General features: G+C 39.0%; 2 protein-coding genes across 9 annotated transcripts in view; one reads left to right on the forward strand and one right to left on the reverse strand.

Moving 5' to 3' along the window:
* The window catches only part of MAK (male germ cell associated kinase), a 41,908-nt gene extending 22,310 nt beyond the window's left edge, over positions 1 to 19,598 (forward strand). For 3 of the 8 annotated variants that reach the window (XM_039349608.1, XM_039349626.1, XM_039349634.1), the window contains 4 exons: positions 76 to 204; positions 3,037 to 3,111; positions 10,860 to 10,991; positions 14,943 to 17,391. In XM_039349608.1, coding sequence (XP_039205542.1) covers positions 76 to 204; positions 3,037 to 3,111; positions 10,860 to 10,991; positions 14,943 to 15,097 — 491 coding nt within the window. In that variant the 3' untranslated portion in view covers positions 15,098 to 17,391. Of the gene's footprint in view, positions 1 to 75; positions 205 to 3,036; positions 3,112 to 10,859; positions 10,992 to 13,208; positions 13,550 to 14,942 lie in introns of those variants that run through there. The other 5 variants (XM_039349618.1, XM_039349671.1, XM_039349642.1 and 2 more) reach the window with 5 other exon arrangements.
* On the reverse strand, positions 19,449 to 24,191 carry LOC120310835 (transmembrane protein 14C-like). Its single transcript, XM_039349683.1, has 5 exons — positions 24,045 to 24,191; positions 22,893 to 22,969; positions 22,098 to 22,199; positions 20,415 to 20,502; positions 19,449 to 19,883 (listed from the first exon to the last, which is right to left on the reverse strand). The coding sequence occupies exons 1-5, from the start codon at positions 24,146 to 24,148 to the stop codon at positions 19,832 to 19,834; spliced, it is 423 nt and encodes a 140-aa protein (XP_039205617.1). The 5' UTR covers positions 24,149 to 24,191; the 3' UTR covers positions 19,449 to 19,831.
* Between the last annotated feature and the right edge of the window lie 3,775 nt (positions 24,192 to 27,966).

Genomic DNA, 27,966 nt, shown 5'->3' on the forward strand with positions numbered 1-27,966 from the left:
CACCTAGCAAAGAATATGCTGTGACCGCCTGAGCTATTGATAGACATTAACCCTTAATGTGATAATTTCTTAAAGGTGTAAATCCTAAGAATGTTTCCTCAGGAGCGGTCACTAAAGAAAGAATCCACGGTACTTGCAACAATCCTTTGTTTTCAAAATCAATAGCACCAATTGGAGGTCTGTCTTTCAATCAAGTCAATGCAGGTAACTAATGTAATACTGTACTACACATCCTATCTTGTTTTTAATGTATTTTATAAAATTTATTCTTTTTTCCACAATTATTTTCAAGCTTAATGCCCTTTCCCGGTTTAATATGCATAGTTTTGAATAGTGGTTTGGATTCACGTAGAGATGATCACAACATACATGCAACCAGAAGTTGTTTCTACACTTGATGACATTTCAGTTTTTCAGACGTGAAAAATACATGCTGAGGTTCACAAGAGATGATTCCTCTTGCTTGAATGGGTATAAGTGATGTGTCCAAATGGATAAAGTAAGAGAGAGTGTGTATGTGCTTATATGTTTAGATAATTAGGATGTGTAACGTTCTTGCTAGATGGCATAAATAGATTAATTGAATTTAAGTCATAGTTGTGACACTATTAACCCCCCCCCCTACATTACCGATTTCATTTTATTGTATGCAAGAGGAGTATATATTAAATGTAATGTTGATCATAGTCTGGAAGGGCTTTTCTTTTGTAGCCAATAAAAATTACCGATATACCGTGTTCATGTAACAAATTCACTTCCATCATTCTTTCAATGGCTTGAAACCAGGTCGGAGAAAAAAAGTAGAAATTTCCAAATTAAAATACGCCTCATATATTACAGGTAGTCCTCGTGACTAACTGCAGTTGGTTCTGGTGAAATGCTCACTAGGTGACATAGTCTTTAAGCAAGCCACGTGACAGAAAGAGGGAGATGCTGTGAAGTTCACTGGTTGCTGCTGTTGCATTCAGATAAAGTCCTGTGGGGTTGGTTCTTGTGCCTGGCTCCTGTTTGTCCCCCTGGTAAGGCAGAGAGATGGCTGAAAGAAGCCATCTCTTCCTGAACTGTTCTTCTCCCTAGCAGAGTACTTACCTAAAAGATACTAAGGGCAAGTTAAGAAGCTCGGCTTTGTGACCTTAATTACTTGATTAGACCCCTCTAGTCGCTGCCTAAAATTGACCAGAGACTATCAATATCTCATTAAAACAAATCTACATATCATCATCACACACACAGAACAACAACGTGTAAAGAGCTCAGACAACATTCCCACCCAAGTTTCCTTACATTCCTCGCTGTCTTCTTGATACGCCATCTCATCTCCTAGTTTGCCTGGAGTTTTTTTTTTCTTTTTCTTCATTCCCCAAAACCTGGGAATGCTTCAAAATGAAGTATTGGATAATACTACCTAATATTTGTATTTTTTATGACTGCTCATAGAGCAGTGATGGCGAACCTTTTAGAGACCGAGTGCCCAAATTGCAACCCCAAACCCACTTATGCATCGTCAAGTGCCGGGTGGATGTGGCCCATTGGCTGGGGTGTGGCTCATTGGCTGGGCATGGCTGCGGTGGTAACGGCAGACTGGGTGGGACTAAAAAGTTCATTCAATCAATTCCAACTTTGCAAGATCTTTTTTTTCCCCGCAAGAAGTTGAAATTGACTGATTGAACCTTTTTTTTTTGCACATGGCGGTGGAAGCCTAAAGCGAAAAGGTTTTATAAAACCCAGCTGAAAGCCTAGGACTGGAGCAATGGCGCGCGTGCCTACAGAGAGGGCTCTGAGTGCCGCCTCTGGCACCTGTGCCATAGGTTCGCCACCACTGTCATAGAGGCTAAGAATGATGCCCATCCATATCTGGATGACTTAAAATGAAAGACTTAAGGCTGGAAGAATCCTGCATTCAAAAATTGTACTGTTCAGTACAAAAACTGAATTCATAGCCTTTGCATAAAATTCAAATCTGGTTATTTCAAGAATTTGGGAGTCAGAAATTGTCACTTTTGGGGTAAATTATATATTCTGACAGGGCTATTTATATAATTTTCCATCTCAGTTTTGGATCTGAGTTAGGAAAGGTGCTTCAGAGGAGCAAATAATGTGAACAGAGCACCTGCCTGTTAATCATTTAAGCAAGTCATTTCCAGGGTCACACAATAATAGCAGAAGCTTCTCTGCAGCCATTGCATGATTCTAGGCTTTGCTAATGCTTCTTGGATTACACAGGCATGGATGGGTTCTGTGTTCACATTCTTCCAAAATCTGAAGCACTCTTTTCAAATCATCAACCTATTTCTAAATTCTAAAATAGCCTTTTTGTGGATCATTGAAAGTAATACCTGCTCATAATATATTTCCATTTTTACTCATCTAAAATGCATTTATCTTATTTGGAATTATAATAAAACAGTGGTGGCAAACCTATGGCACGCGTGCCAGAGATGGCACTCGGAGCCCTCTCTGTGGGCACACGTGCTGTTTCCCCAGCCTTGTCTTCCCTGCAACCCCCTCCTCACCAGCAATTCCCCTGGAGGAGAGTCGCCCCAAAGCGTGGCCCACGCAGAGCAGTGCAGCCAAGGACATGGCAACCAGGCAGCATAGACAAGACTCTGCGCTCACACCCCATCGTCCACAGTTGATGCTGCAGGGCGCAGGAAGAGGGCGTGGCCACCATGGTGCTACTGGGCTGCCTGGGCGATCTGCAGTGGGCCCTGGAGGCGATGAGTGGCCCTGTGGGAAGGCGGGGTGGGGGCGGGGTGGGGCAGGGGGTAGAGCAGGGGCGGGGCCAGTTTTGGGGCACTCAAAGGTTCGCCATCACTGTAATAAAACATGGGCTTAGGGTTGCTGTTTTTAAAATTGATCTTGTCTGTAGGTAGGAAACTAATTGGCAAAGCTTGCTTACACTTTATTTTCAGATTTGTTCCTTTTTATTATTTCTCGTTCTTATTGTTTCTTCCATTCATTTCATCCAGTTTTTCTGTTTTTCTAAAGCATTTATTTTCATCCTTTCTTTCATCTGTTTTATTGCCTTCTCTGAAGAAGAAAACTTAATTAAACCAATTGAAAAACTCTCATGCAAAGAAAGAGTGAATGAAAAATTAGAGGATCCCAAAGGTAATGAATGGCAATTACATATAACATGATTTATTCCCTTTTAGATTTGTTCTGCTTTTAACTAAACATAACTATAATTAACTTTTCGGTAGACTATAAAATCTACAATACTTTAGTTTAGCAGTTTTATGTATCTGGAAAATCTTCCTTGTGAAAAAGGTTTCTTTTACATAAGCATTATGATATTTAAATTGTACTGTTTTGCATCAATTACAATGTATCAGGTAGAGTTGTTATTGCAGTGATTTGATAAAAACTCAGATGTCCATTTCCTGCATATCTGCAACTTGTTTTAATTATGGAGAATTTTACTTCTTAGAATGGAATATCATTTCTGTTTCCATTTGGGCTGCTACATTCCAGTAACATTTGCGACTTTGAAAGATGAATTGCATTGAACTTGGGGTAGGCAACCTTGGCTCTTTTATGACTCATGGACTTCAACTTCCAGAATTAGCTGACTCAGGAATTCTGGGAATTGAAGTCCATGAGCATAGCTGACTCAGGAATTCTGGGAGTTGAAGTCCATGAGTCATAAAAGAGCCGAGGTTGCCTATTATGAGTAATGTACAGGACATTTGGATTTAATTGTAAAGAAAGCCTTCTTAAATATGTAAGCTTTTAATGAAGACATTTGTTTCTGGCTGGTTTGCTTTCATGTGCTATGTAGAGAACAAGATACAGGTAGACCTCAACTTACAACAGTTCATTTAATGACCATTCAAAGTTACAACGGCACTGAAAAAATGTGACTTATGACTGTTTTTCACAGTTAAAATGACCTTGGCAGCATCCCCATGATCATGTAATTAAAATTCAGATACTTGTCAACTGGTTCATATTTATGACCACTGCTGTGTCTCCCAGGGTCATGTGATCACCTTTTGCGACCTCCTGACAAGCAAAGTCAGTGGGGAAGCCAGATTCACTTAACGACTGGGTTACTAACTTAATCAACTGCAGTAATTCACTTGACAGCTGTGGCAAGAATGGTCGTAAAATGGGGCAAAACTCACTTAACAAATACCTCCCTTAACAACAGAAATTTTGGGCTCAATTGGGGTTATAAGTCAAGGACTACCTGTATTTGAAATATTTTTTGACCAAAGGGATGTTGTTGATAGACTTAATTGGTTGGCAAGTCATAAAAAGCCTTCAGGTTACTTGTTTTATTGCAGTTTTCAGAATGTGAGGAAAAGGGATTTGCATTTTCCAGTAGATTTGCATTCCTCTCACATTTATTTTACTCTTCTTAAGCCTAACTCACATCATTGACCTTTTGTTGAAATTTTGCCACCACATTTAAATGAAGTAATCTTGGGATTCTTCCAATGTCACAAATGGTAACGTGCCACCAAACAGGTTTGTGCTACCCAAAAACTATGGATGTATGATTTCACCTCATTTGATATAGTAATCATTTATTTCTTTATAATGCCTGATACTTTCGAGATTATGGTTAGAACGCATCCATATTCTTAGGATCTTCCTTCTCTAAATCTACAAAATAGAAAACACACAAAGACGGAAGAGATTTGTACGTTTATGCAAATTTCCCCATACCACTTACTAAATGTAAAATAATATATTCACCATTCTGTTTGCCAAAAACATTGCTGTCGAACATTACACACATAACGCTTGCGTATTTTTATGCATTGTGTCCATAAGAGTACTTGCTATCATGCTGTTACTTGTAAAGAAACCCGTACCAGCAATACTGTGTGTGGTCACTGATTGTTAGCTGTTCCATTTCATCCTTTTAAGTCCCAATTTTATTTTCTTGATAAAGGCAGCATTTTTAATTTTTACTGACATCCTTGCAAAGAATAAGCAGTTTTTCTGCCTGGACATCATATCAGTATTTTAAAAAAGGGTCTCCTTGGATGACACTGTGTAGTCATTAAATAATTAAATTTGAATTGGAGTAGAAGTCATACATAGATTATAATTTCTTTAGCTCCCGCCCCCAATCTACCTGGATTGACACATTGTTACTTTACTGTGCTTGTTTGGAATTCAGAAGCAGAAACAATCCTTGCTTCTCAATGGAATAATCTTCTACAGTAGTGGCCAAAATTGTGGAAATCTTTTGGGAAACGTGTACAGTAGAAATGCCACCTTTGATTAAGTTTCCACCAATTTTTCTTCTCATTTCTTTATAACTGTAGCCTTGTTCATTTAATAATACTATCTTACATCGCTTTCTGGGCAACCAATCAACTCTTTGCACCATTATTTTAATTTTATTACGTTTTACAAGCTCACTAAATGAAAGAAAAAAAACCCAACCAACTTGATAGCAATCACATAACACACTGACAAATGTCCTCCTCTCAGCTTCAATACATGACATCAATAACTGAACCCTACTGTGATCTGATTGGCTCATTACCAAAACAAGATGACACATGATTGGCTCTCTAAACACTCATGCTCATTGGCTACAATCAGATGAAGGAAAGCTACCTGATATCAATCTAAGCAAGTTGTGCTTCCTTTTTCTGGTTATTTGGCTATAACTTTTCATAGAATACAGTACAACTAATTGAACAAACTTTGTTGCATTACATTTTTGATTAAATTATCTTTCCATTGATATATAATTTTATGGTACTACTCCAAAAAAAGTGGTGTTTATTAGCCATCAAACCTCAAAATTACACTTTTCCCAAAAGGTTTCCACAATTTTGGCCACTACTGTACATTTCTTGTAGAGATTCGGTTGTTTTCCTTGGATCTCCACGATTTGCCTTTTACAGTAAGAATTCGGGTGAGGTCATTAGGATCTGAGATGAATATTGTGTAGGGTCCAATTAATTTGATACTGCTCTTTTAAAATATTCCTTAAAAGAGCTAGCTTAAGGCTTGGTTCCAGTAAATTGTTTGTTTGCTTGCCTGCCTCCCTTTTTCACTGAGATCTGAGGGAGATGTTATCCAACTGTTTATTCCTATTTACCCCAACACACTTGAAAAAAGTGACATAAATATATGAGAATGTACTGTGTTTGGTATGGGAGAAAAGGTATTCTGCCGTGGTGATAATGATATAGACCAGTGTTTCCCAAACTTGACAATTTTAAGGCATGAGGACTTCAACTCCCAGAATTCCACAGCCAGCGTTGCTGGCTGTGGAATTCTGGGAGTTGAAGTCCACATGCCTTAAAATTGTCAAGTTTGGGAAACACTGATATAGACAACAATAATTCAGGAAGGTTTGGTTTTGAAATTAGAGTCTAGGGATTGGAAGAAAGAATTCAAGTCCTAGGCTGTAAAATAGTGTCACCTGGTGGCGTACATTCTCTGTAGGTTCATCTAACCTGTGAAGCATTTCCCCTTCCTCCTTGAATGGCCCTGGCACTGTTGTATACACTAGCTGTAAAAACGTAGCTCTTGCAGCAGGCCACTGGGTAGTGCATAATAATTTATTCCCTGATTATCTATTCTAATGAATATAGAATACAGTATATGTTGCTTTTATGTGTTCTTAACCCTAGTAAGTAAAGTTGCCTACTTACTGCCTAGAATTACTTCATGATTGAAGCGGCATATAAATAAATGCATAACCAGTTAGAGATATGTAGTGAATGGATGCTTTATTAAATATATACCTTTACAGATATGCTATTCTATAATTATCTGGTTACACTTTACACTTGTGGACGATTTGTATGAAACATTAAGGTCACTGTCTCTAAAGTAAGGTTCCTGAAGCTGACTCCTGCAAAATATATTTCTGCTGTTTCCATTCCATTTTTGTAAACCATAATAAGCAAAGTTCCACTATCTGTTTTTTTTTTTATCTGTCTCGGATTCATTTAATATATTGGTGAACGATTTCACCCAGCTGCATCAAATCAAAGATATATTTTGTTCAGCATGTTTCTGTCAACAGTTATACTTAATAGTGAACTGTCATATATCAGTTGTGTGAAGGAAATGTTTCCTTTTGTTTGTCCTGGATTTACTGCTATCAATTACATTGGGATGCCCCAGATTCTAGTATACGATAGGAAATCTTTGATCTATCCATTTTTGTCCAGTATTAATTTGTAAATGCTATCACTTCAAATTCTTTTGGCTTTCGAGTATCCTTCTGTGGCAAGTTCGCCAATCTCCTATCATTTTATCTACTGTTTTATTTTTTTTATTTTTTTATAACTATTTTATTGATTTTTTTTATCAACATATGTTAATTTTTCCAATCAACAAGTTGTCTGGAGTTTGCTATGCTAATACATGTTCAATTCCTAATCCTTCATTCTTTCCTCTAGCCAAGAATAAAATAGGTTCCAAATTTGATAGTAGTCTGTATCTTCTTTATCTTTCAACCTCATAGTTAATCTGTCCATCTCTGCACATTCCAATATTTTCCTGGTTGTTTCTTCTTCTGATGGCAGTCCTTCATTCTTCCAGTATTGTGCAAAAATTATTCTCGCTGCTGTAGTAATGTGTAAGATTAAATATAATTTCTGCTTATTACTCTTTTCAGGCATAATACCTAGTAAAAAAAAGTTCAGGTTTAAAATCCATTTGTTCATCCAATATTTTTTCTAACCACATATGTATCTTTCTCCAATAGGCCTTTACCTTACCACATGTCCACCAAATGTGATAATACGTGCCTATGTTATGTTTACATTTCCAACATCTATCTGACATATTTTTAAACATTTTTGCTAATCTTGCTGGCGGCAGGTGCCATCTATAAAACATTTTATACAGATTTTCTTTGTATGAAGTTGACATTGTTAATTTGTAGTTTCTCTCCCATAACATTTGCCATTTTTCTAATTCTATATTATAGCCAAAAATTTTTGCCCATCTTGTCATTGTTTCTTTCACTTGTTCACTTTCCATATCCAAAATTAACAAAAAGTTATACATTTTCTTGATTAATTTCTCATCTGAGGTTAACAAAATCTTATCAAACACAGTTTGATCCTTATAAAATCCATACATTTTTACATGTTTTTCATATCTACTTTGTATCTGTAAACGTGCCCACCAGGACAAGTTAATTCCCTGATTTTCCAGTTTTTGTTTAGATTTTAATTTCCCACCAATATCTAGAATATCTTTATATGTCCATATCTTTTCAAAGTCTACCAAGTTCGGATGTATAAATGCCTCCATTGTTGATAACCACCCTGGAATTTTTAAATATATTTTAGCTTTAATTTTTTCCCATACTGTTGACAAGGCATTTCTTATAAAATGATTTTGAAAGTACTTATGGACTCTGTTTTTCCCATACCATAAGAACGCGTGCCACCCTAATTGTAAATCATGTCTCTCTAGATACAATAACCTTTTATTTCTAAGTGTTATCCACTCTTTCACCCATGTTAACATAGATGCTTGGTAATACAACGTCCATTCCGGCAACCCAAAACCTCCACTTTTCTTAGCATCTTGTAATGTTTTCATCTTAATTCTAGCTTTTTCCCCCTGCCAAATAAAGTTCAAAACCAATGAATTTAAATTTTGAAAAAATTTTCTCTCAAGTTTTATCGGAATCATTTGAAATAGAAATAAAATCTTCGGCAACACATTCATTTTTACTGTAGCAATTCTTCCTAATATTGACAGCTGCAGATTTTTCCATCTTTCCAAGTCTAGCTTTATTTGCTTCAATAGTTTTGTATAATTGTCTTCTTTTATTGACGAACACTTAGCCGAAAGATGAATACCTAAATATTTAACTTTTTTCACTATTTGTACCTCTGTTTTCTCTAATATTTGCCTTTTTTGTTTATCTATGAGGTTCTTTACTATTTCTTTAGTTTTTTCTTTATTTATTTTTAGTCCTGCCATTTCTCCATACTCTTCTATCTTTCCCCATAGTTTAGGAATCATCTCTAAAGGTTCTTCCAAGATCATTTTATCTACTGTTTTATGCTTACCTATTCAGCTATGTGGCAATTTTTTGCAGTTGGATGACCAAAGAAGCGTCCAGTTTTCCAAATGCCTATGTCATACATTGTTCTTGTATAAAATAATTACAGTACTGGCTGTAAGAACATTCAGTTCTTTTTAGATGATCCATGACATTTTTTTTTTGTCTGAGCAGTCACCTCTCAGCTTTATTATCTTTCTTCTATTTGTACAGCTTCTGCTTAAATCCCATCAGTATATAAATAACGTATTTGTTTTAATCTACATCTCTTAACATTCATTTTGAACTGTTTGATCTTTAGTTTCCTTATGCAGAAAAATTTGCCACTTCAGTACTGAAACAAACAAAAAACAAAAGAACTGCTTTGTTGATTTGTGTATTATATATATAGCAATAAAGTTATTTTTTTTTTACTTTATCTATTTCACCATTGTTCTGTATAATTTATGAAAAAGTAGCTGTCTTGTACCCTAGAGGAATGCCTCTAAAACAGAGGTCCCCAACATTTTGGGCATCAGGGACTGGTTCTGTGGAGAAAGGTTTTTTCTGTGGACCGAAGAGTACGTGGTTTTGTGTGCTGCCTGCATCCCACGGATGGGGCTTTGCTTGTTTGTGCAGACCGGTTGCTGGCATGCTGGGGCCCAGTACCGGTCCACAGACCGGGGGTTGGGGACCCCTGCTCTAAAATACAAAAACTGCTTATTTTCACTTTATATCTATTTCTGTTGTCACTGATTGCTAACCCAAATTCTATCATCTTATTCTATTACTGTTGTGTATGGAATGCATTCTGAGAATACACGTAGTGCTCGACTTATGACCACATTTGGGGTCAGAAATTCCACACCTAAGTGAGGTGGTCATTAAATGAGTCATGCCCAATTTTATGATCATTTTTGTTTTGTTACATTAAAAAAAATCACCATGGTTTTTAAGTGGATCACACAGTCATTAAGCAAATGTTGCTTTCCCCATTGACTTGACTTGTTGGAAGCCAGCTGGGAAGGTTGCAAATTGTGACTGCATGACTGCAGGCACTATAATTGGTTGTAAATACAAGCTGGTTGCCAAGCATCTGAATTGTGACCATAGGGGTGGTGCAAAGGTCATAAGTGTGAAGACCATCGTAAATGTGAAGACTGGATTTTTTTCCAATTCTGTCATAATTTGAATAGTCACTAAACAAATGGTGCAAGTCGAGAACTATCTGTATATTATTAAATCAGTTTGACTGGATTAGCACCAAAAAAAAAAAAAAATCCTGTTTGCAGGAATCTGCCAAAAGCTTATCTTAATAGGCTAACAATGTTTGGTAAGATGTAGTAATGAGAGCCAACACTAAAAGAATGGAGGTAGGATTTTTTAAAACTATGCTATAATTGGTTCTACCCTATCAATGTTCCACCTTTGGTAGGAGGAAAATTTAATTCAGGGTGAGGAATTTTAAACCTTATGTTTTATGACAAGAACTCTTCTTTGTTTCATTGATTAATTGATATTCCGTCTTTTTTGTACAATAAGCCAAGGTTTTGAGGGCCAGTTTGGTCTAGCGGTTAAAACACCAGTCTAGAAAGCAGGAGACTATCTCCATGCAAAAAGTGACAATCTGCACATACCTTCTTGTTGTGAAGCTTTCTTGAGAAAATTATATACTACACAATTAATAAAATGGTGCGTATATTACACAATAAAATTATTTATATATGAGTAATGAGTACAATTAGGGATTCCTCTTTATGGCTCTCATTATAATATTGATTGACTGATTGATTTACTCATTATTCAAGATATTTGTGAGGATGTTTTTTTCTGTCTACCCCTCTCCTGAATTTTAATTTTGTTTATCTAGCTGTAGGAAATGCTGGCTTTATTGGTGCCGCTTACAATGCTCCTGGAGGATATATCCCTTCATTTCACAAAAAAGAGGTTGGTTCAGCAGGTCAAAGGATACAATTAGCACCTCTTGGTCCTTCAGTTACAGGTACAAAACGATCTTACTTACATTGTGCTGAAATAAATAAAGTTACATAGCTTTAATTTCTTCATCTGTTGTGCTTTTTAAAAATGATTTGGGTTGGTACTTAGGTAGATTTGCTGAGTTGTACTCAGGATATAATGTATTAAATTAAATTTATATTAAGCAAGATTTAATTGGAGACTCCTATCTGTCATTATCATCATCATCCAAAAGTTAATTAACCTTCCCTTTCCAGAACAAAATTTGTTTCTTTCCAAATCCAGAGAAAAAAACTTCATTTTGACCCATCTTTAGCATTCATTTAAAATACATCTGTAAACAAATGTCTGCTGGCTGGGAACTATTTTGTTAAGTTTGGAGCTCAGTTTTATTTTCCTTTTTTAATATAGCCCCTTAGGAAATAAAAATGCGCACATTTAGCAATACACACATACAGTAGTGTGTTGCATGCATGCATTTATTCAGGAAGGAGAATATTAAGGATGGATTTTAGCTAGGATTAACGAGATGTGGAAAGTGGACATTGTACAACTTTTGTCTGTATTGTAAGATTTTTTTCCTGACTGCTCTTCATTGGGAGACCTCATTTTTCTTTTGGATAAATATACTCATTTCTTTTGCTATTGGCAAATTCCAAAGTACTTCCAATGCTTCCTATTAAATATATCCCAAATGTTAATATAGCAGATACACATTGCATTGTATTAAGTTGTTATTCTATGATTCATGAATAATACAATATTTGGTTTAGAATTGCAGGACAATTAATTGACCCTTATTAGATGGGCAGACATAGCAGTGCAGTCAGAGTCCACAAACAAGACTGGCATTCTCACTATAGTCTTGCCTATTTGTTGTAGTTGTTTGCACCATTTCATTCCTAGACTATTTTATGTTCTTCTGTTCAGGATAGTATAAATTTAATTGGATTTTTTTATCCTGAAAGATGTTTACCGTATATGCCGGCATATAAGGCGACTTCCGCAAGCGTTAAAATCAGCGCCAAAGACAGGGGTTGTCTTATACGCTGAATCGTCTTATACACCGGAAATACTGGTAGTTTCCAGCGTATAAGACGACGTTCTAGGAATGCGACTTGGCGACAAAGACGGGGATCGTCTTATACGCCGGGTCGCCTTGTACGCCGGCATATACGGTATATGTCAAAGAGAAAAAGGTTCATGGCAAAACCCGTTGAAACCCCATGTTTTAGATAGATAGATAGATAGATAGATAGACAGACAGACAGACAGACAGACCTTTTATTGTTTTTTTTACTCTGGGCACAATGGCACACATTCAAATAAAATTTAGTTGCTTGCTCTCAAAGTATCCACATAATAATATTATTTTATTGTCACTTTGAAAGTACACCAATTAGCATACATCAAAATGAAATTTCGTTGCATACAGCTCTCAAAGGGTCACCACCTCCGATATGAGGTGGCGCAGCAGTTAGAGTGCAGTACTGCAGGCCACTTTAGCTGACTGTGTTCAGCAGGTCAGCGGTTCAAATCTCACCGGCTCAAGGTTGACTCAGCCTTCCATCCTTCCGGGGTAGGTAAAATGAGGACCCAGATTGTTGGGGGCAATGTAAATATATATATACATTGCTTACTGGTGTACACCGCTTAGAGAGTGCTTGCACTTAAAGCGGTATATAAGTCTCATAAATAAATAAATAAATAAATAAATATACACTCCTTGTTCGTGGCCAGCTCAAGTTACAGATCTTCCATTTTAGTCTCTAGGGAGCGAACGATGGCAAACAGGACAGATGGAAATGGAGCTCCGTGTGGATGATCCCTCAAATTAGCTTGCATTCCTGCACGACAACCTCGCCTCCTTTTCTTTTTCTGATCTTGTCTCTTCTACCTTTTCCTTAAAGAGGCCTCACTCCTTTTCGCCCCTGGAGAACGCTGCCGCCGCCGCCACCAACTCCTCCAAAAGCCTCTCTCCCATCCTCTGGGCCTGCCGACAGCCTCGTCCAGTTCCTTCGCTCCATAAGCCCCGGGACCTCTCCTCCTCTATCTTCTTTGGAAACAGCCCTCATTTGCACATAACACACATTTAAACATATTATATACAACATATGTATAGACCTACCCTTTTATATATGTAACATATAAATATTAATCACTGTCCATCTTGAATACATAATGGAAGGAGGAAGTGACAATTTTGTTGGAAAATGTGTCTTTTACTGACTCGCTGTTGCAGGTGGTTCGTTATCTCCACCTGGATATAAGGGCTGTGGAAGTGGATTTTTAGCAAGAGATCATGGACCCAGGGTGTAGGCAGAGCAGTCTTGAGGTAGGGAACCTCGGAACAGCAATATGAAGTGGCAAGACCTGACAATTTTACTCTGCTTGGTCTTTTTTTTTTTTTTAACAGTAAATGGGAAAAACACATTAAGTTTACTATGCATATTGAGGGAAATTTAATAGAACTGAATTTTCCCATTCCAAGTGAATTAGTCAGCTGATGTTATACGCAAAGAATATCCATTTCTGTACTGTTCAATTCATAAATAAACACATTAGTGGCTCAGCACTTCAATAGTCTCCATGGTGTACTAACGATTATCATTTTGAAATACAAAATGAATTCTTAAGTCTGATCTTCAGAAATGCAGTTAACAGTGGGATGTTTTGCCTTGTAGATGGGATGGTTAACGTTTTTGAAGGAAAGAAAAAAAATAGTTACTTTATAAGTTACCCAGTGAACAGGGACAGCTTGCCCATTGCATGTCTGTGGTATAGAAGAGCTTCATCCACCAGATTTGTGCCCACCCCCAGTTCAATTGTCTCAAAACCTTTTTAGAAAGGTCATCTTTTTCATTGGAAAATCGGTCTTCCTTCTAGTTCATTGTGTCATTTCTTTAGCTTTTCACAAAGCTACCTTATTTTTGTTTTCAACTTCTCTTTATTTACTTGTCAAAGCTTTCTGCCATTTGTGAGACAACAGTGCAGTTATGAAGCTAAAGTAGAAATTGATTACAACTCTCGTTAAAATGTTGACCAACAATGGGAAGCCATGTCTGCAGAACACTGTCTTGATAAATAGCCATTCTGTGATCAGCATCTGTGTGCAATGTAGGAAACATGATACAGCTCCTTACAGACAATGAGTTATTCATGTCTAGGAATCCTCTAAAACAGTGGTTCTCAATCTTTATGGCTTTGTGGACTGGTGGGGAGAAAGGAGATAGTTCTGTGTGAGCAGCGGGCAAGTGCTTGTGCAGCACCATTTGTGTGAGCAGTGGGCACAAAGACAGCAACTCGCATGCACTCACCCAGTTCTGAATGGACTGCAGCCTGGGGGTTGGGGACCCGATCTAAAAAGAACAGATGACAACTACCAGTAAGAATGGGCTGTGTTCACTCTGACCATATCTGACTGTAGTTTGAAAATCATTTCTAAGATTATTTTGGTGGAAATTGTAAATCAGAACACAGTTCAAACTCTTTTTCAAACATATAGTAGTTCTCTGGACTCTTTCATTTGGGTGATTAATAGATGACAGTTTTATTACTTTTTTTGTCACATATCTATATTCAAAAGCATTATCTTTAGTTCCTGATCATGCTGCTGTTTCTGAAGTTTTTGCCAGTGCTTATTATGTAGAATCACAGATGCTTTGGACACTTTCTTTATCCCTAGTCAGTCTGTATCTGTTTGGCTGACTTTCTGAGTTCCATAATCTACTATAGCTTTAGTAATGAAAGCTTACTATGACTCTAGAAACAATAATATCCTTCAACAATAAATGTATTTCTTTCCCTTACTATGATCTAATCTTTTTGGAATATAGTTTTATCTATTGCATAAAGAACCTTACTTGGAAGAATATGCTATGAATTTTAGCCGGATTCTGTTTAATAGTGAAAGAAGTATTAGCAGGATCTACAATCAGTGGATTTGCTTGTATTGGTTTTGTAATTTTGTTTTCAGAATATGCTTGGAAAACCAAGGCCTCTCGTGCCCAATTGCCAGGACCTACTTACAGCCCCGCCACAAAAGGCATGAACATTTTAACTCACCCACCAGCAGCGCAACCTGTGCATGGAAGAACTGACTGGATAGCCAAGTACGGAGGGCATCGGTAGAAGTACTTTCCTGCATCACGTATGCATACTATGACTATTTATATCCTTTATTTCTTTGCCTCTGGGACACTTTAAATCATATTTCAATTAATAGAATAACAATTCTGGAAACACACGAGAGCCTGTAGTTTATTATCTCTAAGGGGAAAATATAGAAAATAAATACATTTATTTAGAAATTATTCTTCAAATTAGTGCCTCTAAGGCAGGTTTTTTTTTTTTTTTTGGTTTTGCTTACATTATGAAGTATTCTCTATAAAGTTACCTTGCCAAAGCTAAAAATTTGTATATTCTTACTTAAATGAACAGAAAATGGCTTGCAATCCCTTTGATCATTTCTTCTGAAAAAATGTCAAAAATATGAAGGCATGTAAAGTATTTATATTTAGCCATTGGACAATCATGGCTAATTTGAATAGGGCAGTAAATTATAAAGAATGACTTTCAAGATATGATACTTCTATAACACCGAGTTAAGCAATAAAAGCAAAAAAATTAGTAATAGATTAATTTCCCACTGTATTGCCCAACAATAATCGGAGAAACTTAAACACCTTAATTGGTTGACTTATACCTTTATTTCTTTTGATTGCAGAGAATGAAGACCTAGTCACTGAGCCAACTATTACTAGTATTTGCAAAAGTGGTGCACCCCTAAGATTCAGTTCTATTTTAGATTTTGCAGGAATAGGGTTATCCTTGTATGTGATTCCTATGAATGTATATGTGAAGGCGTTAAACCATTTTCCTTTGATCGGTGAACAACCTGTCTCTGGTTATGACTACGGAACTTATAGGTGGGAAAGGATGATATCATATGTTATGCATTGGTCCTGATTCCAAGAGCTTACAGGGCTATCATGTATTGCATAGACATAGTTATAGACATATATCAACTGTTACTATTGATTCTGAAAGGAGGGAAATTTTTCTTTGCAGAAGTGTTTGGAAAACAGAAAGTTAATGTATCTGTGGAGTCATTTACTTGAGGTTATAGTTTTCTAGGGCATTATATGCAGATTTGGCCTTACAATTGGGAAATATTATGAGTGAATGATATTTAGGAAGGATCCTTTCCTGGGAAGGCTAGGTAGCATTATTTAATCAGAAAAGAAGCATTTAAATAATTATTACTTGTGGTTCTCTAAGAAGGCATTTTGGCGGTATTTCTGAAATAATTTCCAGGAAGTCTGAGTAACTTTGTAACTTTGCTTTTTCCCTAAATTATTTTTAGTTGAATTTGATCACAGAATTAGTCAACTGTAGTGCCTTCACTTGGTAACTAGAGCTGAATAACTCCAGAAATCTCTTTTAATTCCTAAAGGAATTGCTTAAAATCTGGTAATATCTGCCAGAATTTATTCTTCAAACCTAATTCTGTAGTCTAGCATTGATAGCATTACCTGGCCTAAAGAAATATTTTGAATATAAGTAACAATGGCCTAAAATTGTCGTGGTATTTCAAGTTCACATTTTTAGTGATTTCTCTAATATATAAGAACTCTTGCTTTATCTAACAAGAAGTCACTTTAAAACAATGCTTTTCAAACTGCTAAATATATTTGTTATATTGAAATTGACAATTTATACTTGTTAAATAGCACTTATATATTATTATTCAATTGTAAAATATTATTTGCATACTGAAAAGTATTTTGTATGTGTTTTATTTTTTAAAATGTTACACTATTTTTGTTGTGGAGGACATGTTTGATTTGAATTAAGACTTAAAGTAGAATGCACATAAATATGCTGTCTCAATTTCAGTAGGATTTACTGCTAAGTGTATTTACACAATGAATCCTTGAATTAATAATATAAAGGCCAATTAATATTATTGAGTAATTTTAAAAGTTGCTGTTATGTGTACAATATTTTATCCCAATGCAGAATAGCAGGAATATTAAACTGATTTATTTCAGTCTCTCAAAACTTACATAATTCACTGCTATAAATGCTGACTTAAAGGAATCTACCTAAAAGTTTCATATAAAAAAATCCACAAAGTTGCCTTTGCAACTGGGCTGGTTTTCAATTGAAAATAATTTGTTTTATTATAAAGTGAACTTCTCAGGAACACCACATATATATTATAGAAGTCTTCCATCAGAAAATGCGATGTATTTATTTATTTATACCTTAATATTTGTTTGTACAGCCTGATTTTCTATCCTGGTATTTTGAAGCTGGTTGGTAGACTAAATAAATAAAAAATACAACCAACAATTTATTCATATAAAATATGTTTATACAAATAAAAACTAAAGTAATTTCTAGCCAGCTTAAAAGGCTGACCAAAGAGGAAAAACTTGATTCTTTTCTTATAAGCAGGAAAAAAAGTCAAGTGTAAAATCTGCAGTAATGTTCCATAGCCTGGAACTGATGGAATAGCATCCTCCTATGTGCCTGATAAATGGATTTTGGAAGTCAGACATTTTGTGAGGTCTTCTCTGCTGATCTTTAAGGCCCAGAGAGAGCTAATCTCTCAGATTATCAAGCCTAAACCATATTAGGTTTAAGAAGTTAAAAATGCCCTTAGAGTGGCACCTGGAAAATAATCATTTGCATTTTTTTCAGTACACCCAAGAGTAATCGTGGTATCATGATTAGCAGCTTAACTTTCTGCCTTTTGCACTAACTGGTCTTTTTATACACTCTTGAAAGATAGCGCTAACTAGGATTTACTGTAGACATGTAAATTAGTCCTGATGCCTTTGCATATAGTGACCTAAAATAAAGTTTACATTGGTGATGTGAAAAAATTACTACTGGATAGTGGCTCTGGCAAAGAACTGGGTTTTTTTGCTTAATTTTATTAAAATATGAGTGTTTAAAAGTGTTTTCCCACAAAAATACTCAGCATTTGCTTTTGCTGAACTGAGGCTTTCTTCCTTAAAATAAGAGATGGAATTCTGTACCGAGAAAGAAGGCCTTGCCTGTGCTTAAGTTAATCTGTGCCCTTACTCTTATCCAATAAAGCAGGAGCCTTCAAACTTGGCCCTTTTATGACTTGTGGACTTCAACTTCCAGAATTCCTCAGCCAGGCACGCTGGCTGAGGAATTCTGGGAGTTGAAGTCCACAAGTCATAAAAGGGCCAAGTTTGAAGACCCCCTGCAATAAAGTATTATCAGTATATCAGAATACAGTACAAGTTGTCCTCAACTTGTGATTGGTCACTTAGTTACAACAGACTCTCCCAAAAGCTACTTCTAACCTGGTTCCGAAGGCCGGCCTTCCCTCAATCCCATGACTGCAGGCTTTGGGTGCTTGGCGACCAGCCCCACATTTATGGCTGTATATGCAGCTTCCCACAATTACCTGACTACAATTTACAGCATTTTTGTCAAAAGCTGATTTTTACTTCCATTTTTTGACAAATACATACCCCGCAGTTAACAATGAGTTTGCTTAATAATGGTAGTTGCTTAACGATTGCTGCAAAAACAAAAAAAGGTAAATTTGGGTTGGTCACACAATGGCCCACTTTACCACCATCACAACTTACAACTAATTAGCAGGCTCTATTGTGGTTGTAAGTTGAGGACCACCTGCAATACTGAATTCTGATTTAAAAATGCTTTTAAACACCTCACAGAAGGACATTATCATGTCATCAGACATGAATCTTGTATTACCTCAGTGTTTACTGTTGAAACTAACAAAGTTCTTTTGTACAAGAATGGTTTTATTTCTGGGTACGTGAGAAAAGTAGAAGTCTACATTTTCAAACTCAAACCATTATTTTCTAAATATTGGGGAAAGGACATTTCTTTAGAAGTGACCTGTTGATAATTGTTTATCTTTTATATACATTATTAATATGACCAAATCAGATGACATTTGAGTGAACTGCTGGGTGTGGAAAGCCAAATCCTACCTTAAACATATATAGCATTCAGTAATTTCAAATGGGATGCCCATTTCTCATAGAGACTCATCTGGCCGTATGAAGACTATCATGTGAAATGTTCTCAAGCTTTGTAAAAGCAATAGCTTGGACTCTTGGTTTAATTATATCTAAAGTAAAACCACTAAACATAATTAATTTAATCTTTTTATTTCAATGGGACTACTTGAAGGTTGTTTGTATCTAATTTCAATTGTATAAAAATGTGAAGAATGATCAGGAGATCTGTGGATACAGATACTACTGTTGTACATGCGTTGGTATGTTCTGAATTAATTCAGTAATACATTTGAAGACTCATTGAAAAATGTTGATAAAAATACCAGTCTCTGTTTCTATGTACACATAAAATTAGCCTAATTAGCCTTCAGCCCTAAAAGATTACAACTTAAAATTATTGGAATTCACATTTGTTTAAAATTAGGAAATAAGACTCACAGTTCAAAAGGCTTTTAGACATTTAATAATTTTTGTTTTGAGTGGAACACCTTACATACAGATATACACAGAGATGAACTTCAGCTTGAAAATATGATAACACAAAATTAAGTGTATTTCCTACAAGGTATTAGCAGCACTGTTTACTGCGTTTCTCATGTTCATCATCATAAAACGTTTGGGGTTGTGACAAGAAATGCATACATGTAATGACTGACTCTTTACAAAACTGAGCAGATTTTGAAGTTTAAAAACTTTGCAAATTGTACAATTTTAAAAAGCATTTTCTCTTCAGTTTTGTTCTGAATAGGCATTGTGAGGGCGTTCTGAATAGGCATTGTGAGGGCAGTCTCTGTAGGCCTCTTTCTGCTTGTTGTTGCAATTATAGCTAAAGAGGTTTTTCCAACATCTGTAGTCCAAGTTTGCCTACCATTAATAGACTGTTTAAATAAAAACAGAAATCCACTATTAATATACCACTTAATAAATTAACGTGTCAGTAAATTTTGCTAGTAAATGCTTACATCAGTGGTTCTCAACCTTTTTAAATCCGCGACCCCCAACCGGTCGTAAGTCGAGGAGTACTCAACTGGTGCAGCACCGTTTGCAGAATGGGACTTTTAGCGGGCTCAGCAGGGCAGAGACAGCCTGGACAATTCCTATTGGCTTTTGAAAGCCAATAGAATTAGACTCTATTCAAGAGAGTCTATTCTATTGGCTTTCAAAAGCCAATAGAATAAAAGGGAGTAGCACAGCTAAGGAAAAGGGGGAAAAAATGGCAGACTGTGTTGTTTGGCGAAATGGTCGTTCGACCCCAAATGGGATCCCGACCCACAGGTTGAGAACCACTGGCTTACATGTTAAATATGTTCTTGGCAATGTCTGTGTTTATCCAAAGAAAACCCCCATTTTCTAGTTTTCTGTTGTCTCCAAATAATAATTCCACAACAATGGGAAAATAGGAATTGTACCTGGCACCAGCAATTAACCCTGCAGGCATAAATTTCCTGGAGTTATAGTATCTCATTCCCATCAGGACAGTCAGGGTTCCAGATGCAGCTAGAAAAAAAATATAGTGACCCAAATCAGGTGTATTAATTATGGCATTTGAGACTATGTGCAACCAAATACAACCATGGTGTCAGGAAAGGGGTGATGCTATAAGAAACCTCCTTTTATGTGGGTACGAATCACACTGCTACTTCCTGCCTTCATCGACTGTTTTCAGAGACATGAATCTGGAATTCTTACTTTATCTCTTTGTTCTGCAATGACTTAGCCTCCAGTGTGCTGCTCCGATAAAATTAATTTGGAATGCAAATTACACAAGTGAAAAAAAGCAGAGGTGCAGCAGTGGGACTGCTTTTAATAAGGCTGGCGCACGCGAGTGAGCAGCGCACCCAGGTCTTGAGAGCAATCTTGCTGCTGCTGCGTCTCCACTTTCTTCATTTCAGATGGAGCTGCTTGAGTGGGGAGGACGACGAGAAAAGCGGTCAGCATTTGTGCCAGCCAGCTGGTTAGGCAATGAGTAGGTCGGGCAGGGTAGCTGGCTGGCTGGGGAGGGGGGATCATGGCCACTCAGGTGGCTGCCGCCATCATCACAATGGCTTGGATGCAGGTGCAAGGGGCCTGGCACCGTGATGCCTCCCTACTTAGTTGAAGGCTTTGTTTCTGCCCTCTTATGGCCGGTGCACACAAGTGAGCAGCACACCTGGGCAACGGATGGCATTGGTTCCTACGCCTGGTTGATTCCACGCTTTGTCCCATAGGCATGCAACCAAAGCAAACAACCCCCTACCCCGAGAAAGGAAGCTTCTGGGAGCCATGATGTCTTTTGCAGAGGATTTGTGTTTGAACATTGTGCAATATTACGGCACCTAGGAGCTTTCATTCTCGGCGTGAAAAGCATTTCCAAAGTGACTCGACTCTCTCAAAGGGAAGCCGCGGCAGAGAGGAGACAGGTTTTGAAAGGTGAGTATCTGGCGTGGCAGGAGGGGAGGGGAAAACAGTTGTGGGGAGTCGGGGGAATAGGGTGAATGTTGCAGAGCCTCTGCAGTTGTTTGTAAGGGTGAACACCTGCCATGGTGCTGCAATACGCTTGTCACGTAACGTCGAGCATTAAGTGAACGCTCATAACTCAGGGATTACCTGTATGCATAAATGTAGAAATAGTGCATGCCTTTATAAAGCGATAGCTTATAATGCACATAAATTACAAGGTGAACAAAAAAGATGACAAGTCACAGGTGAAAACTTGAATATCTAGTGAGATAGTTAAATACGTCATAGTTCTATGTTTTTACCATTAATTTAATCTTGGATTAAGTACACTCTAAAACAGTGGTTCTCAACCTTTCTAATGCCGCGACCCCATAATACAGTTCCCCATGTTGTGGTGACCCCCAACCACTTATACATCACCGGGTGCCAGGGGCGTGGCCAAAGGGGGAAAAATGGCGGACAGCCTTGTTTGGTGACCCCCGTGAAATGGTTGTTCGACCCCAAATGGGGTCCCGACCCACAGGTTGAGAACCACTGCTCTAAAAGGAAAAGGAATACATGTATTGAAAGTAATCTCAAAGTGGGTGCGTAGACATACATAAGATATAAATATGTCTCAGTGTGTGGAATAGTGATCCAATAAAAATACTTACACAGAGAAAGCCAAATATTCTTTGGATCCGTTGACTGCTGATAAGCACCCAATCCTGCTAACCCACCGCAGAGGAGACCAGCAGCTAAGGAAGGGACACTACCTAGTTTAAGCAGATAACAGAAAACTTGGGTTAGAAGATGAAATGTGTCAACCCAATGAACTGCAGCTGTAGTTCTTCCAGCTCTATCTACCCTAGTGGGAGAGATCATCAAAGGGCTTAACTGCAGAGAGCTGCTTTGTGTTTTGTCCCCCACAAATTATAGCAAGCCTTGCAATAAGCTCTGGCAGGAGGTAATTTTCTTATCAAAGCTACAAGTTAGCCATCCTTGGGGGAGGGACACAGGAGGAATAAGGGAAAATGCTACATAGGGCTTGCAAAACTTGTTGCAAGGAGAAATCTGCAACAAGCGTAATTCTCTTTATGATGACAAAGCTTTGAATAGTAAATCTTGCCTGTCTGTTTGCATTCACGCCCAAGAATTTTGTCCTGGTTCCTAGCATTCTGGCAGTTTATATTAAAGGTTGGGAATTAAAGTATTTTAAATTGGAATTATGGGCTGCATCGTTCTTAGAAACAAAAAAAAAGATAACTTCCAGAACTTGATGGCTTGTGTTGTGGTAAAATGGAGTATGCGCTGTTTCTACTTTTAAAATCCACCAGGAGCTTTTGGCAAAATGAAAAATCTAGTAATTGGTTTTGTTATCTTAAGCTGTAATGAAGTAGGACTTTCCAAAATACATTTTTATTGAGCTAACAAATTGACAGAAGAGGAAACACAAGGGGATACTATACCTGCTTTTACATAGCCAGCTATTCCACCGGAGGCAACCAATGCAGCATAACCATAGCCAATCCAATCCACACTCATGCTGTAACATAAATACAAATAAATACCAAATCCAGATCCAGATTTTTAAAAAAGTATTCAAATTTTCTTTTCGGGTGAACCGATTGTAAAAATTTCATACCACCGACTTAAAAAAAAGACGAAACAATGTTTACCTATGCTGGAAAAAGGGTGTTCGCTTTCCGTTGGAAAAAAAAGAAACCGAATCTCGGGACAAAGTCCTACAAAATTTAGCCAGCCAGGGGAAGACACGCAGTTCTTCAAAAGCAGCTGACCCAGGTCCAGGTGTGTTGCACTCAAGAATGCTTTCTCCGTTGCTTTAGTCATCTGGACAAGCTATATGCCAATCTGGTTTGCGTATCTTGAGAACTACCTTGCAAATTAATAAGGGCTTGGGTCGCGGAGCAGCGGACACACATTTTAGCCGAATGGGTCGTACAAAACCCATCTTTGATACCGGTTTATACTTCATCGCGACGTTTTAACTCCAATTTCAGACACAGAAAAGGCACCATCAAGGCGCAAGAACGGGGTTTGCGTAACTCCACGGCTTCGCCTATTCGTCGCCACCTCCACAGGTGGCCTATTCATCGCCACAGATACGGTACGGGGCGTTTTCCAAGTTGGAGAGAGAGAGAAACTACCACTTTTCTGTGCCTGCGTCGGACCAATTGTACACTTGCCCCTGCCGGTTTAAAGTGTGCAAATCGGAAAGATCGCTACGTCCCGCGCTACTTGTGCAACTAAAAAAAAAAAAAAACGATTCCGATTTTCCTCCTGGAATTCTCCCCCCGCTTCTCCTAAAAACAAATCGGGGGTCGATGGGGCTACTGCAGTGTTTCCCAAACTTGACAATTTTAAGGCATGTGGACTTCAACTCCCAGAATTCCACAGCCAGCAATGCTGGCTGTGGAATTCTGGGAGTTGAAGTCCACATGCCTTAAAATTGTCAAGTTTGGGAAACACTGGGCTACTGCAAATGCGTTAGCTAGACGAAGCTCATGAGTTCCAGTCTCCCTCCCGCTAAAGGGCAACTTGAAGGGGGGAAGGGGTAAAAAAGCAACTCAGAAGCGATGCGAGGGGCCGTCCGGACTAACCTTCCGCAAAGGTCGCGCGTGCAAAGAACAATCCCGGGACGAAAGAATCCAACGTTCCGGTGCCCGCCCACAGGCTCCTCTCGCGGTAAGTCGCGTCCAGGCATGCTCAGAACAGGGCGAGCAGCAACGCCCCTGCCCTTCCCCAACCCCGAGTAAAAATTGTAGAATAAAAAGGCAAACGGAGCTGAGCTCGGAGCTTTCGGTTTGGAATGCAACGAGATGTGATCTTTGCTACCGCTAGGAGTCTACCCCCCCCCCCGCCGTCCTCCCCCCCAGCCCAACCTTGTTTGTTTGGAAAAGGACAGGTTACATTACAACTACCTCTGAATGGTAATCTGGCGAAAAGGTTTGCATGAGAATCGCACAGGCAATATGTGTGCGATATGAATTGAGCCTCCATAGGTGGCAGCACTTAACCGACCTTGGCTGATCGGAAAGACTTAAGGCAGTAGAATCGCCCTGCAGTAGTGGGCAGAGCGCTAGATTACAGGGGTCCTCAACCTTGACAACTTTTTAAGACTTGTGGACTTCCAGCAGCCGGGCTGCACAAACAAGCAAAGCCCCATTCGCGGGATGCAGGCGGCAGACAAAAGCACGCCCCCTCCGATCCGTGGAAAAACCTCTCTCCATGTAACCGAGGGGTAGTCAACCTTGACTCTTTTATGACTCGTGGACTTCAACTCCCAGAATGGGAGTCATAAAAGAGCCAAGGTTGACTTACCCCTGACCGGTCCCTGGTGCCCAAAAGGTTGGAGACCTCTGCTGTAGAGCGCAAGGGGAAATACGTATCAGCCAGGTTCTCTACATTTCAAACCACAAGGCAGATCTGACCTCCCTTTAGGGATATTATGAAATGTATCTTCTGAGACCTCGCAAGGTTAAAACAGTAAGGTGACTCAGCAGAAATATTCCATGCTGCTTCAAGAGGATTAGATGAGTAGGATCATGTAAGATAAGTAAGGAGCTGCTTGGAAGTGTTTAAAACTCCTCCAGGGTCAGTGCTTTCTGGTGCTAGGACCTGCCAGCCCATCATCTAATATTCTTTGTTGCATTTTTTCCCAAACCCCATAGATAGTGAGTCATTGAAAGAAAATCAGAGTGAAGCCAGCTGGGTTCTGTGCCCTGGCCTGTGCCAATTAGACTAGAAGTCTCCTGAGATGTTAAGCCACTGGTTAATACGTTTCATTCAAGCCAATATAATTGGTAAAAGTCTAGCCTTGAATACAACTGCATAGTTTACTGCTTATGCATGCATGCTGCACTTGGCAATGCCTAGAGCAGGGGTAGGCAACCCAAAACACTCAAAGAGCCACTTGGACCCGTTTCCCACCGAAAACAAAACACTGGGAGCCGCAAAACCCTTTTGATATCTAAAACGAAGATAACACTGCATATATCCTTTTTTACCTTTATTTTATACACACACACACACACACACACACACACACCAGGTGTGGACATTAAAATCAATAAAGCGAGCTTGTTATTAGCACACTATATGCTATATATATATATATATATGCAGTTCTTGGCATATTCGGGTCTTTTCCCCTGTAAGATTGAGATCTGCTTACCTGGCAAGCTGGCTTCAAGCTGTTCTCCAACAAGCTCAGGGGTAGGCAACCTCGGTTCTTTTATGACTCATGGACTTCCAGAATTCCTGAGTCAGCATAGCTGGGCTAGCTAGCTCTCTCCTGCTTTTCCTGCTTCCTGCAAAGATGCAGCAAAGGGAGGAGCCCTGCCCAGTAAGCTTTTTAGCTCCTCGGAGAGCACCGCAAGTCCACTCTCTTTTTTACACACACACACACACACACACACACACGGGGAGCGCAAGTGCCTGTCCGTGTCTCTGTCTTTCTCTGCAAATGGCAGAAGAGGCTGGGAGCCGCAGGGGAAGGCTCAAAGAGCCACATGCGGCTCCGAAGCCACAGGTTGCTGACCTATGGCCTAGAGCAGTGATGGCGAACCTTTTAGAGCCCGAGTGCCCAAACTGTAACCCAAAACCGACTTATGCATTGTTGGGTGCCAGGTGGGTGTGGCCCATTGGCTGGGTGTGGCCAATTAGGTGGGCATGGCCCATTGGGTGGGCGTGGCTGCGGTGATAACGGCAGACTGGGTGGGACTAAAAAGTTCAATCAATCAATTCCAACTTTGCAAGATCTTTTTTTCCCCGTGAGAAGTTGAAATTGACTGAACCTTTTTTTTTTTTTTTTGTGCACATGGCTGCGGAGGCCTAAAGCGAAAAGGTTTTATAAAACCCAGCTGAAGGCCTAGGACTGGGGTGACGATGTGCATGCCCACAGAGAGGGCTCTGCGTGCCACCTCTGGCACCCGTGCCATAGGTTCGCCACCACTGACCTAGAGTCATTCCCTCCAAACTGCTCCTAGCTTTCTTTTCAGCATCGCCAAAGATGATGGGGGGGGGGGTTCCTTCAGTTTGGTAAACTGAGATCACTTCAGATCTTAGAACTATACAGTAGTTAAGCTAATTTTAATCTCAAAGTCTTTCAGGCGTCTTGGAGGAACTTGTCCACTCCTGAGTTTGAAAAGTACAAGTATAGTTAGTACAGATTATATGCAAGCTCTTCTTAGGCCCCAAGGACCCATTTATTTATTTATCTGCTTGATATATATATATAGCCACAGATCTCACTTTTATGTGACTCCAGGTGGCTTGCAATAAAAAAGAAACACAAAACACATAATATAAAACAAAAGTAAAAACACACAACAACTGGGCATGATCTAATCCAGTGGCGTCAAACCTATAAGGTGCGTAAAAGCTGACATGCCACATTTTGGGTGATGCACTGGGGTTTATACCAGCCTTCACGAACACCTGACAGCTATTTTCGAAAGCACTCCTGTTCTCGTGCGATTTTTGGAAGATGCAAAGGGCGTGATCTTGCATGGCCTCAAGATCCTCCAGAAGTCCTGCACGAGGGTCAAGCTCTCATGTGGCATCCAGAGCCTCTGAAAATCGTGGGACAATGGGACAGGTATTAGTGCAACTTTTGGAGACTGTGAAGGCCATGAAGAGCAATCTCTGAAGCTGATTCAAGAATGCTCATGCGATCCAGAACAGCCTTGGGTAGGCCCAGGGGCCTGTTAACAGAAAGAGAACACTGCCTGAAGGTAAGCAGTGTACAACAATTCCTGGGGAGCACTGGGCTATGGGGCAGTCCCACCATTCCTCAAAGCTCACACAGCATCTGGAATGGTGCCAGGCCTTTTTTAAGTAGCAGCAGTGAAGTCAGGCCCAGCCACAGTGCTGCCAACAAGTGCTGCTATTCCAGGTGGCCTAGATGGGGAGAGATGGAGAACTGTTCACGTGTGTGTACATGTATCTGTGTGTGTATTTATGCCAGCAGAGTCAAGTTAGGCATTTTCCTAACATTTTGACATGTTGAGCCCATCGCTCTTCTAATTCATCATCCATATAACCAGGAGATGGGCTTTCACACCAAACTCAATCACAAGCCAGCTAACCCATCATCAATTTGATCAGGAGATGGTCTCTAAAACAAGGCTCAAGCACAAAGCCAGGTTTTCTAGGCTTACGGAGGGCCAACAGGAAAAGAGCTAATATAATATCAGGGGAAATGACATTCCAAAAGTCAGGTGCCTGGCAGAAAAAGATCTCCATCTGGACCCTGCCAGCTGCCACTCCCTAGCTGATAGTACCTAGGGCAGGAGTAGGCAACCTTGGCTCTTTTATGACTCATGGACTTCAACTTCCAGAATTCCTGAGCCAGCATGGCTCAGCTTGGAAACCTCTCCCTTTCCCCTCAGCATGGCTGGCTCAGGAATTCTGGGAGTTGAAGTCCACGAGTCATAAAAGAGCCAAGGTTGCCTACCTCTGACCTAGGGGATGCCCCTCCTGCCAGATTTTATAAGATAGGTAAAAACAACTGGGGAGAGG

This window comes from Crotalus tigris, unplaced genomic scaffold, assembly GCF_016545835.1.
Source record: "Crotalus tigris isolate CLP2741 ecotype Arizona unplaced genomic scaffold, ASM1654583v1 scf7180000017564.2150845, whole genome shotgun sequence".
In the NCBI taxonomy this organism is placed as follows: domain Eukaryota; kingdom Metazoa; phylum Chordata; class Lepidosauria; order Squamata; family Viperidae; genus Crotalus; species Crotalus tigris.

Excerpts from the sequence above, each read along its gene's own strand:
- LOC120310835 (XM_039349683.1), bottom strand. The coding sequence starts at position 24,148 with ATGCCTGGACGCGACTTACCGCGAGAGGAGCCTGTGGGCGGGCACCGG. Across the intron at positions 22,970-24,044 it reads ACGCGCGACCTTTGCGGAAG|CATGAGTGTGGATTGGATTG; the intron begins GTTAGTCCGGAC and ends TTTATGTTACAG. Across the intron at positions 22,200-22,892 it reads AGCTGGCTATGTAAAAGCAG|GTAGTGTCCCTTCCTTAGCT; the intron begins GTATAGTATCCC and ends TGCTTAAACTAG.